Source organism: Bombina bombina, chromosome 1, assembly GCF_027579735.1.
Source record: "Bombina bombina isolate aBomBom1 chromosome 1, aBomBom1.pri, whole genome shotgun sequence".
Classification (NCBI taxonomy): domain Eukaryota; kingdom Metazoa; phylum Chordata; class Amphibia; order Anura; family Bombinatoridae; genus Bombina; species Bombina bombina.
This window is the reverse complement of record NC_069499.1, coordinates 1268833812-1268849117: the sequence shown is the minus strand read 5'-3', so window position 1 is coordinate 1268849117 and position 15306 is coordinate 1268833812. Positions and strand designations below refer to the sequence as shown.

The window sequence follows — 15306 nt, the reverse complement described above, 5'->3', positions numbered from 1 at the left end:
AGGGGAGAGAGTACAAAAAGAGAGGGGGGAGAGAGCACAAAAGAAGAGGGGGGGAGAGAGCACAAAAGAGAGGTAGAGAGAGCGCAAAAGAGAGGGGGAGAGAGCACAAAAGAGAGGGGGTGAGAGCACAAAAGAGAGGGGGTGAGAGCACAAAAGAGAGGGGGTGAGAGAGCACAAAAGAGGGGGGAGAGAGCACAAAAGAGAGGGGGAGAGAGCACAAAAGAGAGGGGGGAGAGAGCACAAAAGAGGGTGGAGAGAGCACAAAAGAGAGGGGGAGAGAGCACAAAAGAGAGGGGGAGAGAGCACAAAAGAGAGGGGGAGAGAGCACAAAAGAGAGGGGGAGAGAGCACAAAAGAGAGGGGGAGAGAGCACAAAAGAGAGGGGGGGAGAGCACAAAAGAGAGGTGGGAGAGAGCACAAAATAGAGGAGGGAGAGAGCACAAAAGAGGGGGGAGAGAGCACAAAAGAAGGGGGAGAGAGTACAAAAGAGAGGGGGGAGAGAGCACAAAAGAGAGGGGGGAGAGAGCACAAAAGAGAGGTAGAGAGAGCGCAAAAGAGAGGGGGAGAGAGCACAAAAGAGAGGGGGTGAGAGCACAAAAGAGAGGGGGGAGAGAGCACAAAAGAGGGGGGAGAGAGCACAAAAGAGAGGGGGAGAGAGCACAAAAGAGAGGGGGGAGAGAGCACAAAAGAGGGTGGAGAGCACAAAAGAGGGGGAGAGAGCACAAAAGAGAGGGGGGAGAGAGCACAAAAGAGAGGGGGGAGAGAGCACAAAAGAGAGGGGGGGGAGAGCACAAAAGAGAGGGGGGGAGAGCACAAAAGAGAGGTGGGAGAGAGCACAAAATAGAGGAGGGAGAGAGCACAAAAGAGGGGGGGAGAGAGCACAAAAGAGAGGGGGAGAGAGCACAAAGAGAGGGGGAGAGAGCACAAAAGAGAGGGGGGAGAGAGCACAAAAGAGAGGGGAGAGAGCACAAAAGAGAGGGGGAGAGAGCACAAAAGAGAGGGGGGAGAGAGCACAAAAGAGGGGGGAGAGAGCACAAAAGAGAGGGGGGAGAGAGCACAAAAGAGAGGGGAGAGAGCACAAAAGAGAGGGGGGAGAGAGCACAAAAGAGAGGTAGAGAGAGCGCAAAAGAGTGGGGGGAGAACGCAAAAGAGAGGGGGAGAGACTGCAAAAGAGAGGGGGGAGAGAGCACAAAAGAGAGGGGGAGAGACAGCAAAAGAGTGGAGAGAGCAAATGAGAGGAGAGAGAGAGCAAACGAGAGGAGAGAGAGCAAACGAGAGGGGGGAAGATAGAGAGCAAAAGAGAGGGATAGAGACAGCAAAAGAGGGGGGAGAGAGAGAGAGCAAAAGAGAGGGAGAGAGAGACAGCAAAAGAGGGGGAGAGAGAGCAAAAGAGAGGGGAGAGAGAGAGAGCAAAAGAGAGGGAGAGAGAGACAGCAAAAAGAGGGGGAGAGAGAGAGCAAAAGAGAGGGAGAGAGAGACAGCAAAAGAGGGGGAGAGAGAGAGCAACAAGAGAGGGAGGGAGAGACAGCAAAAGAGGGGGAGAGAGAGAGAGCAAAAGAGAGGGGAGAGAGAGAGCAAAAGAGAGGGGGGTGAGAGAGAGCAAAAGAGAGGGGGAAGAGAGAGAGCAAAAGAGAAGCGGGACAGAGAGAGCAAAAGAGAGGGGAGAAAGAGAGAGCAAAAGAGAGGGGAGAAAGAGAGAGCAAAAGAGAGGGGGGATAGAGAGAGAGCAAGGGGTGGGACCGCTGTACTGCAAAAAATGGCCTGTGTACACGGGCTTTAAGACTAGTATTAATTTATAAAGCGCTAGCTAATTCCATAAAGCTGGATACATGAGTAGGGGACAGTACATAATGATACTGATTCATGGTAAAAAAAAGTACATAAACTAAACAAAAAAAATTGATAAGCACCCTTCTCCATTATTATCACAAATCACAAGCAATCCTATCACTAATTGTGTCTGAAATAATGAGATAACTCATTAGCTGCTAGGAGAGGGCTAAGAGTTATTGCAATGCACCTCTTTCAGAGAAAGGGGTTAAAAGATGCTTTTCTACCAGTTATATATTTTCTAATGATCGTTTACCGCTGCTTTAGCCTGAGGACATTGTTGAAGACCATTGAAATGTTCTACTAATTAAATTAAATTTGCCACTAATTGCTCCAAGTCATAACTATTCTTGAACAACATAACCAAGTGTACTTCTCCTGACCTTGTTTTTGTAATGTAATTAGCCACCAGCAGTCTGTGCTACGTATACATCATTTACATGATAGGTCTTCAGTTAAAGCATTGCTTGTCATGGTTAAGGGACACCAATAGCATTAAAAGAAACGTTTGTCAATATATTTATATTAACAGTTGGTGAATAGAGCCAACAACCATTGCAAATTCACATTTCCTGTGTTCCACAGATTCTGGAAATAAAGAAATTACTGACCATAATAAACATCTGTCATATTAACCTGTCACTGGAGTGAGCATTAGTCCCACAAGCTTTCTAACACAATACCAGACACAAAGAGCAAAATGTGTGTAGCCCCCCCAACCACCAGCCAGGTTCCAGTAGTCCATTGCTGCTGCTGAGGATATGTACATATGCTTTTCAACAAACGATTTGAAGCATACAAAGTCAATTTGATTGTAGATGCCTTTATTGCATCTCTGTAACTGCAAAGTATGTCATCTACCACAGAGGTCTCTTATCTTCTCCAAGACGTTCCCAACTGATCTTGCATGCAAACAATGTTCATACCCTCTTCCTTAAAGGGACACTGAACCCAAATGTTTTCTTTCGTGATTCAGGTAGAGGGGTCAATTTATTATTGGCCGAATTGGGCCAATTCACCCTGTTTCCGCTGGAGCCTTTAGGGGTTAAGAAGCAGTGATCTATAGACTGCTGTTCCTTAACTCATACGCCTCCTATATGATTGCTAGTGGCCGATTGGCTGCGAATCTGCAGGGGGCGGTATTGCACAAGCAGTTCACTACGGACAGCGTATGCTGTCCGCATTCAGCGATGTTTTTTAATTTACTCCTATTATCAAAGTTTCTTCATTCTCTTGGTATCTTTATTTGAAAAGCAAGAATGTAAGTTTAGATGTGGCCGATTTTTGGTGAACAAACTGGGTTGTTCTTGCTGATTGGTGTATAAATTCACCCACCAATAAACAAGTGCTGTCCAGGTCTGAACCAAAAATTGGCTGGCTCCTTAGCTTACATGCCTTCTTTTTCAAATAAGATAGCAAGAGAACGAAGAAAATTGATAATAGGAGTAAATTAGAACGCTGCTTAAAATTGCATGCTCTATCTGAATCACAAAATAAAAAATTTGGGTTCAGTGTCCCTTTAATGGTCTGTAGCTTAATTATGCTGCCTATCTTAACTTGATGAGGATAAAGACATATACAGGAGGATGATATATGTATGCCATTTTTCATATTTATATATACAGATTTTTTTGCAATTGTTATTAATATATTTATTTTTATATGATCAATATCATGTTGTATACCTTTTTCATTGTGATTTGTATTATTTGTTTTACAGTTTAATAAAGATGGAAACATAGAAAAAAGAATGTTCATGCCATCAACTGAACTCAGCGGTACTGAAGACAATTAAATATTTAATCATGCATTTTTTAATGGAAAACGAGTCACTATCACCAGAATCTGACAAACCTGTAAGATATCTTTGTACTTGCATATTGAAAAATGAATATAAGTTCACAGTGCACTGAAACTACTAAGGTCATATTTCTATTTTTAAGATATTTTAACTTTTAGTTGCACGCTAGAAATGTTTTTACTATATTGCAATTTTTGTAAACATCGTGCATGCATTTCTATTTCTAACTATGTAGGGAAAAAATAAGAGAAACTATTAAAAATCTTACATAACATACAGAAAAGAACTTTTCATCCAGAATAAGATAAACCTAACAGATAAACCTAACTGTACACTTACTGTGGGTTTGGACTCCGCTGTATTTTCCTCGTCTGATTCTAGTGCAACAGGTAAAGATTTTTGCGGTGGGGAAAGGGTAAGATCTCGCCTTAAGAGCCTTGATTCCCCTTTCTCCCCAAACCGCAGAGTATCCAGTTTCTGCACGGTGGGCTCAGCAGAAGATGCCGGCCTGAAGTTCTCTTTGCTCTGAGGTTTTGACCTCAGTCTCTGGACTCCATACATGCGGTCCTCTAAGTTGTAGCCCTCAGTTTGGTTCCGGGACCCTGTTTTGTTGTAGTGTCTTTTTTGGGTGTGTATCTCTTGCATATAAGAATCCATCCTCTTCAAGGGCTTCATTTCCATTTCATAATTGCTCAGTTTCTCCTCATCCACCTCCAGCAGCTTATTGCCACTTGGGCTGTGGTTATGTGTCCTGTGGGAAGTCCATGATATTGTAGTTGGAGAATCTGACCACCTTTCTCTTGGCTTGTGGTTGGACACCACATGTTTGTGACCAGTGCTCTTCATCAGGAGGTCTTCTGGGATAGAGCACGGTCCCAATGGGTTTCCCTGTGAAATCCCTATTCTACCCCCTCCAACTTCACTCCAACTATTGGGTCTAACATAGTCCCCACCTCGCCCTTCCAGCAGCATTTGTATATCTCCTCCCCTGTCCTCATCCACTGAAAGTTGCCTAGAGAAGTGAGCACTTTTGTTTCTAGACTTGGGAGCTGGCTGAGGCAAGGGTGGGGTAGAGGGTGGACTGCACATGGGGCTTCTCATGGGACTCTCATCAGGAGTAACATCTGATGGCGTTGTCCCCTTCCTGTAAAGTTCTGGGCTGTCCTGTTGTGGTGGGGTCTCTGTTGAGATAACCTCAATATCGTCACTTGAGTTCTGATGTTTTGGCCTCTGGCATTTAAGCCCTAGGGACAGAGAACATGTTATAATTAGTCAATTGTAATTTTAGTCAACAAATATCACCATACTACAAATTAGCCCATTTATTCACTGTAGTTTTTCAATCACATCTACAATGACTAGCAAGGCAACCTAGGATATTTCAATTTCCGATCAAGAACTATGGCTATTGAATAAAAGTAAAACTCTATTTGCTTTAATTAAAGCCAATTTATCATAGTTTCAAAAACAGATCTTCTATATCCATCTATGGCTATACTGTTATATGATATCCAAATATTTCTCTGAATTGCATTTTTGCCTTCAGGGTACAACTTTACCTACATAGAGCTGGCACAGGAAATAAAGAAAGGTATGCAACTATGGAAACAAAATGCAGATAAGAAAGCAATAACCATTTTTGGAGGATCAGGGATTGTACCATATGTCCTTTGGAACTGCATACATAATGTTAAGGGCTCCTGATTTTAGGCCCCTCTAGATTCCCTTTATTCACTGGCTCCAATGCACCTATTGTTCTATTATTCTATTGTATTAAAATGGACACTGAAATTTCAAGTTTACACTATGCCCATAAGAAGCTGTTTATGTAATATTAATTAAAAAATAGTACAAAAAATGTGCTTAAATACTTATACTTTAATTTAAATGATTGTCTGTTTTACATAAAAGCCCATTGCACAAAAATGTTCTGTCATCCATATAAAAGAGCATTATGTTTATAAATAATTTTTGCCTGCAAAGATATGAAGTAAAAGTTGTTCAAATGTTAATTTAAACTAATTTACCAGTATTAGTAGTACACTTCATACAAATGCTCATTGACTGATAGGTAGTTCCAATTCTTAATGAGCATATGCAGGAAGTACCTATCAGCCAAAGAGCATAAGCAGGAAGTATCTATCAGCCAATGAGCATAAGCAGGAAGTACATATCAGCCAAAGAGCATAAACAGGAAGTACCTATCAGCCAATGAGCATAAGCAGGAAGTACCTGTCAGCCAATGAGAATAAGCAGGAAGTACCTATCTGCAAATGAGCATAAACAGGAAGTACATATCAGCCAATGAGCATAAGCAGGAAGTACCTATCTGCCAATGAGCATGAGCAGAAAGTACATATCAGCCAAAGAGCATAGGCAGGAAGTACCTATCTGCCAAAGCACAAAGTACCTATCAGCCAGAGAGCATAAGCAGGAAGTACCTATCAACTAATGAGCATACGCAGGAAATACCTATCAGCTTAAGAGCATAAGCAGGAAGTATACAACTGATAATGGCATATTTGCTTCAATTTACATTTACATAAACTATGTTTATTTCACATATTGTAATGCAAAAACAAATCCCTCATCATATTAAGATGTTTGTTTGAATGACATCAATTTTGAGAATAGTGTCCCTTGAACTAGTTAATTGAAGAAAGTAATTGTTATATGCAATTTTTACAGGGTTTTGCAAACCCATAGCAGTTAAGGTTTACACCCCTTGAAAACCCTAATGAGTATGTCTACTTGGTATACTTTGCAGTAGGTAATCAGAAGCCAGATGCAAATGAGCTCCCGCACTGATCTGTGTATAACATGCATCAGATCCAGCTAAACTGAAGTATTTTATGCATTTCAGCAAGTAGTGGAAAACAACACAATCAGCAGAGTTTTATTTTAGAGATCTTCCCTGTCAATGGCCCAAATGTGCTCTCACTTGTGAGCAGTTTAGAGGTGTCAATCTCATGGTTTAAAATATGACTAGAACATTTTTTTTTTAATAGTCACTGAAATACTTTACGAGAGCACAAACTGAAGACACCTAACTAATTTAGCAGCATTAGTATGTTTTGAAGGTGGGAGTGAATTCTAATGAAAATCTAAAAAAAATAATGGAATATTCAAAGAAGAGTTGAGGAAAATGTTCCCTAGCAAATATCTTCCCATCTGCCATTATCTCTAGATTATAAATGTCTGTTATTTACAGATTTCTTCTTTACCGTATCCTCATTGGCCTAGAATCAAATAAAACCGTTTTTTTACTAAATATCTTATGGAAAAAAACTTGCCAAAACATTGATACTCAAAAAAAAAATCATAAATATGTATACTGCCTCTTGTAACAGTTACACTCAAGTCACCATTATAAACAATGAAGCCACATCTATCTAATAACTGTTCACTCATAGAGTTCTATCATAAGAATATCTTCAGAACCTTACAGAACAAACATGTTAAAAAACAAACATATGCAAGAAAAATAACTTGAAAACATTTGAATAGATATGTAAGGCAAACAAAAACGAGACAACCTCCTCAGCTTTGAAATAGAAAGACACAACTCTGAAACACATGAATGATATTCTGCATGCTGGGCCCCAATGAAGGTCAAAAGCGTCAAGAACGCCCACAACCATCTCCTGTAGACATTTTCTTTCTCCTATCCATTAAGACTACATTACCCTAACAAAACAGACATGCAAATATTTTACAATTACAATTACTCCTGGTCACAATTTCAGTAACAGGGTTAATGCTCACCAAGTATGGTATTCTGTCTGATAAATTGTATAGCGCTATAGCTCAGCTACAATTATGGTAGTTGTGCTGTATAGATGTGTAGGTTTTGATATCTAGATATAAGATCTGAGAGTAGCACAGTTGATATATAAAAGCATTTAATACATATTAAACATATAAAACAAGGGTGTCGTTTAAAATATGTTCTAACAGAACGGCAAAAAATAATGTATAAAAACACATAGACACATAAATATCTATAAAAATCTATAAAAACACGCGTGCTTTGCTTTTTAGCTGTATGTATAAATCTAAAGATAATAAACAATAAATCTGAAAATAAAATACAAAAAATATATTTGAAAACAATAATGTCCAATAATCCCTTCTCAAGGTTTAAGAGATATATAAAAAAGGTTAAATAGTGTCCGAGAATCCCTTCTCAGAGTAAAGGGATATAAGTAGATTTTCACATGTGTATCCAAAAAATAAACCGTCCAAATTTAAGTGTTATCCAAAAACGTGGTATGAATGGATAGTGCAAATCCAGCAGATTCAAAAGTTCTATTAAAAAAACTTTGTAAAAAACATTTCAAAAAAACATTTGAAAAACATCAAAATGAAGGTAGATAAAGTCTATCAAAATATGGTGACAAATGATAATCCGTGAAGTCAATCCAAAATAGTGATAAAAATAAATCCAAAAAAGATGTAAAATATCCAAAAAATAAAAAACAAAAAAAAGTTAAAGTATCCTATTTTTTCCGGCTACTTCCGGTTCAGAAACGTACCGGTATTTTGCCATATATCTCATGCCAAGCTGCAAAACTGGCCCTACATGTGGGATAATTGCTCTCTGCCCCTCCGGATCTGATTGGTACAGAGCAAATACCATTTCCGCCTTACCCATAAACATCCGATATAGCTTAACCGGATGTTTACATCTCAGCGGCCATTTCCGGTTTAAAAAAACACCGGCACACCATAACAATTGACCCCAAAGCCAACTACTAAGGCATATAATACGAACACATTAGGAATAACATAGACAATGTTTAATAAACATATACATAGACAATGTCTAAATAAAAGCCTTATCTAAACGATAAAGAGACAAATGTGAACTTTTTTAATATACAGATGAGCACTTCCGGCTCAACACTTCCGGTACCACATTTTTGGCGGGAAATTTTGGCGCGAAATTTTGGCGCGAAAAATTTGGCGCAATTTCAATGCAATTTGATTGGTTAGAGAAAGGTATAAAGTCTCCAGCTCACCCACACCATACTATAGTCTTGATAAAGGCCTCTCTTGTGGGCCAAAACGCGTTGACAGAGCTATGGTGAGCTATTTATTCCTTGATTGTTGAATTATAATACAGTATTACACTATTGTTATTATCTTTTATTTTCAGGGTTTGAAGATTCCCTAGGATTATTTTTATTTATATTTTTGTATTTTTTGCTTATTTTTATATCCCTTATCTTGTCTTTTTATACAGCAAATAATTTTTTCTACATGGAAACATAACCCCTCCACATAAGCCCCTTTTTTGGGATCAATCTCACTAGTTTGTGCACATACTAATCATTTATTTTTTGTTTTGTTTTGTTTTTTGTTTTTTGTTTTGTTTTTTGTTTGTTTTTTTGTTTTTTATTTTTTGGATTTTTTTGGATATTTTACATCTTTTTTGGATTTATTTTTATCACTATTTTGGATTGACTTCACGGATTATCATTTGTCACCATATTTTGATAGACTTTATCTACCTTCATTTTGATGTTTTTCAAATGTTTTTTTGAAATGTTTTTTACAAAGTTTTTTTAATAGAACTTTTGAATCTGCTGGATTTGCACTATCCATTCATACCACGTTTTTGGATAACACTTAAATTTGGACGGTTTATTTTTTGGATACACATGTGAAAATCTACTTATATCCCTTTACTCTGAGAAGGGATTCTCGGACACTATTTAACCTTTTTTATATATCTCTTAAACCTTGAGAAGGGATTATTGGACATTATTGTTTTCAAATATATTTTTTGTATTTTATTTTCAGATTTATTGTTTATTATCTTTAGATTTATACATACAGCTAAAAAGCAAAACACGCGTGTTTTTATAGATTTTTATAGATATTTATGTGTCTATGTGTTTTTATACATTATTTTTTGCCGTTCTGTTAGAACATATTTTAAACGACACCCTTGTTTTATATGTTTAATATGTATTAAATGCTTTTATATATCAACTGTGCTACTCTCAGATCTTATATCTAGATATCAAAACCTACACATCTATACAGCACAACTACCATAATTGTAGCTGAGCTATAGCGCTATACAATTTATCAGACAGAATACCATACTTTCAAACCTATACTGCACCAGACCTCGCCAAGATTTGGCGCTCCTTTCTAAACCACGTTTTTTACACAGATTCTCTAAAAGTGGGCACCTGGGGACCCACTATAGACAGGAGCTATAGGTCCAAACTTTCAGCGCTGTAAGAAAACATTGAATCTATTAATGCTCACCAAGCTTGTGTTTTTCCTCCTGTACCTTCAGCTCTTTGCTTATTTTAACCCTTTACAGAAGCCATTGGTAAAGTTTTATACTGGACCCCACCATCTTGAAGAGTACCTAGTCGAAAAGGATGATCTTCCTGGAGTCATTTTGAAGTTATTGATGACTCCAGACTAGTCATCAGAAGCCATCCAGAAATATGCCCACAGGTCGAAATATTTAAATGAGATGACTCTAGAGTCATTCACTGGCTGTCATGCTTGTGAAGTAACCTGTAAGGTAATCTAGTAAAAATATCCCAGTAAAGGGATATAAAAGAGCGCTGGTGTTTAAAAAGAAAACATTATACAATTTAAAACCAAATTATTGTACTATTGATATAGTAGATCAAGTCTACCGTATTAGTCCTGTTTACTGTCCATATGCTGGTGGTAAATAGGGAATAAAGATGTCCTCTTGAATGGAATAATGAATCAGGCTGCTCCTCTTGATCCCAGAGAGTGTGGAACAACTGTTGAAGAAGAATAGAGAGAGGGCGCCACAATAGCGTGATATCGTCTGAAATGCAGGTACGGATAAAAGAAGATTTTATGCTTACCAGATGGTGTGGCACTGTACTGTAACCAGTGCAAGAGAGCAGGCTAGCACTTAACAGTGGCTAGTACACTGTAGGAGCCAGGCTCCAAAGGCACTTGTCCTAGTTGCAACTTGGTGTTTCTCTCCTGTTGTCTGGACTTGTATGGACTTCAGGTGCTGCAAAGGAGTAATCTTATGTGTGTTGTTCAGATGGTATGTATGAACCACAACACAGACAACTTCAAATAAAAATGTCTTTTAATATTTTATGATGCGTTTCTCAACCTACAGGGGTTGTTTCATCAGATAAAAAAGTGAATGTCATCATTAACAATTGTTGGCAATTTATACACATTTGTGTATCAAAAGAGGAAGTTGTCATCAAATATGTAATCCAATAGAAAAACATTTGTGTGCATTCAGCTGTGGAACCAACACAGGATCCCAGCTGTTACAATTTGGATAATCAGACTAATTTGCAAGGTTGTATGTGTATGAGAATCTAAAATTTAACCTGTTAGTTGCAAAAATGGGTGAAATATAACAATCTTGTCACTTTATGTTTACTACCATTTATTACATATGTAACCTCACTAAATTTTGTTATAATAGATGCTATTCATTTGCATTTAAAAGATAATATATTTGGTTAAAATGTTAGCAGATAAAAAAGTGTGTGTGTAAGAGGTAAAGTAATTCAAAATACAATTCTGAATGGGAGACAGAGTTTTAGACCTATTGTTTATATTTAAGCATATGAAGATGTTAAATCTTTGTAGTGGATAGAAAGAGTGTATGTATGAAGTAAAATGGTTTATAATCAAAATTTGAATGGGAATCTAAATTTTTGAACCTATTGTTTGTATTTAAGCATATGAAAAATGTTAAATTCTTGTAGATGATGTATGTTTGTATAGATGGTCACTTTGTTTACTTTGTTGTTTACTTTACTTTGTTTGAGCTCAATAAAATATTTTAATAAAATAAACATTCTAAATCTAGAAAAGATGTTTGTACATTTTAGATGCCTATACACAAAACAAATTGTTCAGTAAATAGGAATATTTGGGTGTATGTGTATCCATGCACACATAATTGTAAGAATAAAGAAAGAGGAAAGAAAACAGGAAGATACACCCCCTTTCTCCTTGTAAAGAACGTGTGTGTGTGTGTGCTAGTATATATACATATTGTGTATGTGTGTGTACAATTATGTGTGCATGGATACACATACACCCAAATATTCCTATTTACTGAACAATTTGTTTTGTGTATAGGCATCTAAAATGTACAAACATCTTTTCTAGATTTAGAATGTTTATTTTATTAAAATATTTTATTGAGCTCAAACAAAGTAAAGTAAACAACAAAGTAAACAAAGTGACCATCTATACAAACATACATCATCTACAAGAATTTAACATTTTTCATATGCTTAAATACAAACAATAGGTTCAAAAATATAGATTCCCATTCAAATTTTGATTATAAACCATTTTACTTCATACATACACTCTTTCTATCCACTACAAAGATTTAACATCTTCATATGCTTAAATATAAACAACAGGTCTAAAACTCTGTCTCCCATTCAGAATTGTATTTTGAATTACTTTACCTCTTACACACACACTTTTTTATCTGCTAACATTTTAACCAAATATATTATCTTTTAAATGCAAATGAATAGCATCTATTATAACAAAATTTAGTGAGGTTACATATGTAATAAATGGTAGTAAACATAAAGTGACAAGATTGTTATATTTCACCCATTTTTGCAACTAACAGGTTAAATTTTAGATTCTCATACACATACAACCTTGCAAATTAGTCTGATTATCCAAATTGTAACAGCTGGGATCCTGTGTTGGTTCCACAGCTGAATGCACACAAATGTTTTTCTATTGGATTACATATTTGATGACAACTTCCTCTTTTGATACACAAATGTGTATAAATTGCCAACAATTGTTAATGATGACATTCACTTTTTTATCTGATGAAACAACCCCTGTAGGTTGAGAAACGCATCATAAAATATTAAAAGACATTTTTATTTGAAGTTGTCTGTGTTGTGGTTCATACATACCATCTGAACAACACACATAAGATTACTCCTTTGCAGCACCTGAAGTCCATACAAGTCCAGACAACAGGAGAGAAACACCAAGTTGCAACTAGGACAAGTGCCTTTGGAGCCTGGCTCCTACAGTGTACTAGCCACTGTTAAGTGCTAGCCTGCTCTCTTGCACTGGTTACAGTACAGTGCCACACCATCTGGTAAGCATAAAATCTTCTTTTATCCGTACCTGCATTCCAGACGATATCACGCTATTGTGGCGCCCTCTCTCTATTCTTCTTCAGTAAGGTAATCTGCTAATCATTCTGAAGTCATCACCCAGAACTTTTTTACCTTAACTTATGACTTTACAAGCCTGATGATGTCTGATGATATGCAAATGACTTCTAAAGTAGTTTGATGATCATCAAATGACTCCAGGATGGTCTCTAAAGTATCCTGTTTGTAATGGGGTGCATATTGTTGCATCCTGTGATAGACCCAGTGTGCTTTCACAGATTAAAATTGTTACTGCCTTTCTAAAGCTATACCTTACACTTTGGGTTTGCTTAAAGGGACATTCAACACTGCCCACAACATTAATCTATGTTGAAAAACTACAAATCAAGATCAAGCTGCAACGTGCCCCCTTTCTCTTACTTCCTGCCTTCACTGTTGAATCGTCTACGATAACTTCAAAATTGGTGTCCTAATATGGCTGCTTAACTCCCCCCACTGTGACGTATAGAGCTTCTTCTTCAAACTAGCTGCCAGTGATATCCCATTTCTCGTACTTCAATGCAAAGCGCGTTCACGGCCATTAGCGCATGCGCGATTAACTAGAAACAATAAAAGCGGAACCATAATAAGCCAAGTTGTTTCCGTTCCGCTTATATTACGCATAGTACTCTACTTCGTTCTATTAGGTAAAACCCCTATGCGCATGCGCTAACGGCCGTGAACGCGCTTGGATTGCAGTCCGAGGAATGGGCTATCATTGGCTGCTGGTTTGAAAAAGAAGATGAATACGTCACGGTGGGGGGAGTTAGGAAGCCATGTTAGGACACAAATTTGGAAGTTATCGTAGACGATTCAACAGTGAAGGCAGGAAGTAAGAGAAAGGGGGCATGTTGCAGCTTGATCTTGATTTTTAGTTTTTCAACATAGATTAATGTTGTGGGCAGTGTTGAATGTCCCTTTAAAGAACAGAAAACAGAAGCTTTACATATTTGCAGTTTTTTTTATAAACAGTTTGAAAGTAACAAATATTAAAAGGCCTCAGGAATAATAAAGAGCAATGTACCCACTGCAAACAATGCTCAGTTTTGTCATGAATCACATTTGTATTTTAATTAGACAGTCAGACTCCTGGTAACTATCGTTTACTACACAGGATAGACACTCAGGAATAAGGGAAAAGTTTCCTTCTACTTTAAGGGACATTTAACACCTTGTAATTACAAGACTTTTCTTTAGTTTTGGAAAAACTGAATATGCCAAACAAGGGCCGGATTGCGAGTGGCATGTGTGAGCGATATCGGGTTTTACGGTGGGTGTCTGCGCGTGTTGGAAGTAGCACATGTCTTAGAAGTTCAAAGTAAATGCGTTGCTTGAGCACGATTACATTTTAATGTGTTACAGGTTAGCACAACCTCAGAGCTCTGGTTAATTGTTAAGCGAGAATAAAAAGTCAAAATACATCAAAAATACATTTAAAAGTACACTCATAATTACACTATCTAATAAAAATTGTTGAAAAAAAAAATTGCAATTAAAATTTATAAGGGCTCAATGATATGAGGTCTCAGGTGTTAGAAAAAAATATATAGAGATATAGAGATATATATAATATAATATAGAGATATATACACGTATAAATATGTGTGTGTGTATATATATATATATATATATATATATAAAACTAGCTGTTGCCCGCAGCTTCGCTTGCGTGGATTTTGTGATTTGTAAAAAATAGTGAAAAACCCTACCACTTGCAACAACATGTGCCTTCACATGTGTACCCGTTCGGTTGCACACTCGCTGACATGAACTTCTTGAGTTTTCATTAATTCTCTGTGTTTCTCATAATCTAAATAGTAATTTTCATGTCTGTAACATCTTTGGTTTTTGAGATATAGGTATCCTTATAAATCACCCCCCCTTTTGACCCCCCTTAAGTGGATTTCGGGAAATAGTAAAACATATGTTTCTTTATTTATAATGGAGAATCTAAATACGAATTTTCACGTCTGTAACATCATCGTTTTTTGAGATATAGGTATCCTCATAAATTAGCCCCCCTCTTTTGACCCACCTTAAGTGGATTTTGGTGAAATGGTAAAACACGGTTTTCTTTATTTTTCAAGGAGAATCTAAATACCAAAATGTTCACGTCTGTAACATCATCGGTTTGTGAGATATAGGTATTAGCCGCCCTCTTTTGACCCACATTAAGTGGATTTTGGGGAAATGGTAAAACAATTATTTCTTTATTTTTCAAGGAGAATCTAAATACTAATTTTCACGTCTGTGACATTGTGTTTTTTGAGATATAGGTATCCTCATAAATCAGCCCCCCCTTCTTTTGACCCCCCCTTAAAGGGACACTGAACCCAAAAAATGTCTTTTGTAATTCAGAAAGAGCATGCAATTTTAAGCAACTTTCCAATTTGCTCCTATTATCAAATTTTCTTCATTCTCTTGCTATCTTTATTTGAAAAAGAAAGCATCTAAGCTTTTTTGGTTTCAGTACTCTGGACAGCACTTT

At 37.2% G+C, this 15306-nt stretch overlaps 1 protein-coding gene across 1 annotated transcript in view; it reads right to left on the bottom strand.

The window, feature by feature from the left end:
* JPH3 (junctophilin 3) overlaps window positions 1–15306 on the bottom strand; it is a 377966-nt gene that overhangs the window by 26364 nt on the left and 336296 nt on the right. Inside the window, exon 4 of the mRNA XM_053701187.1 lies at window positions 3983–4874. Within this exon, the coding sequence (XP_053557162.1) occupies window positions 3983–4874 (892 nt within the window). The remainder of the gene's footprint in view (window positions 1–3982; window positions 4875–15306) is intronic.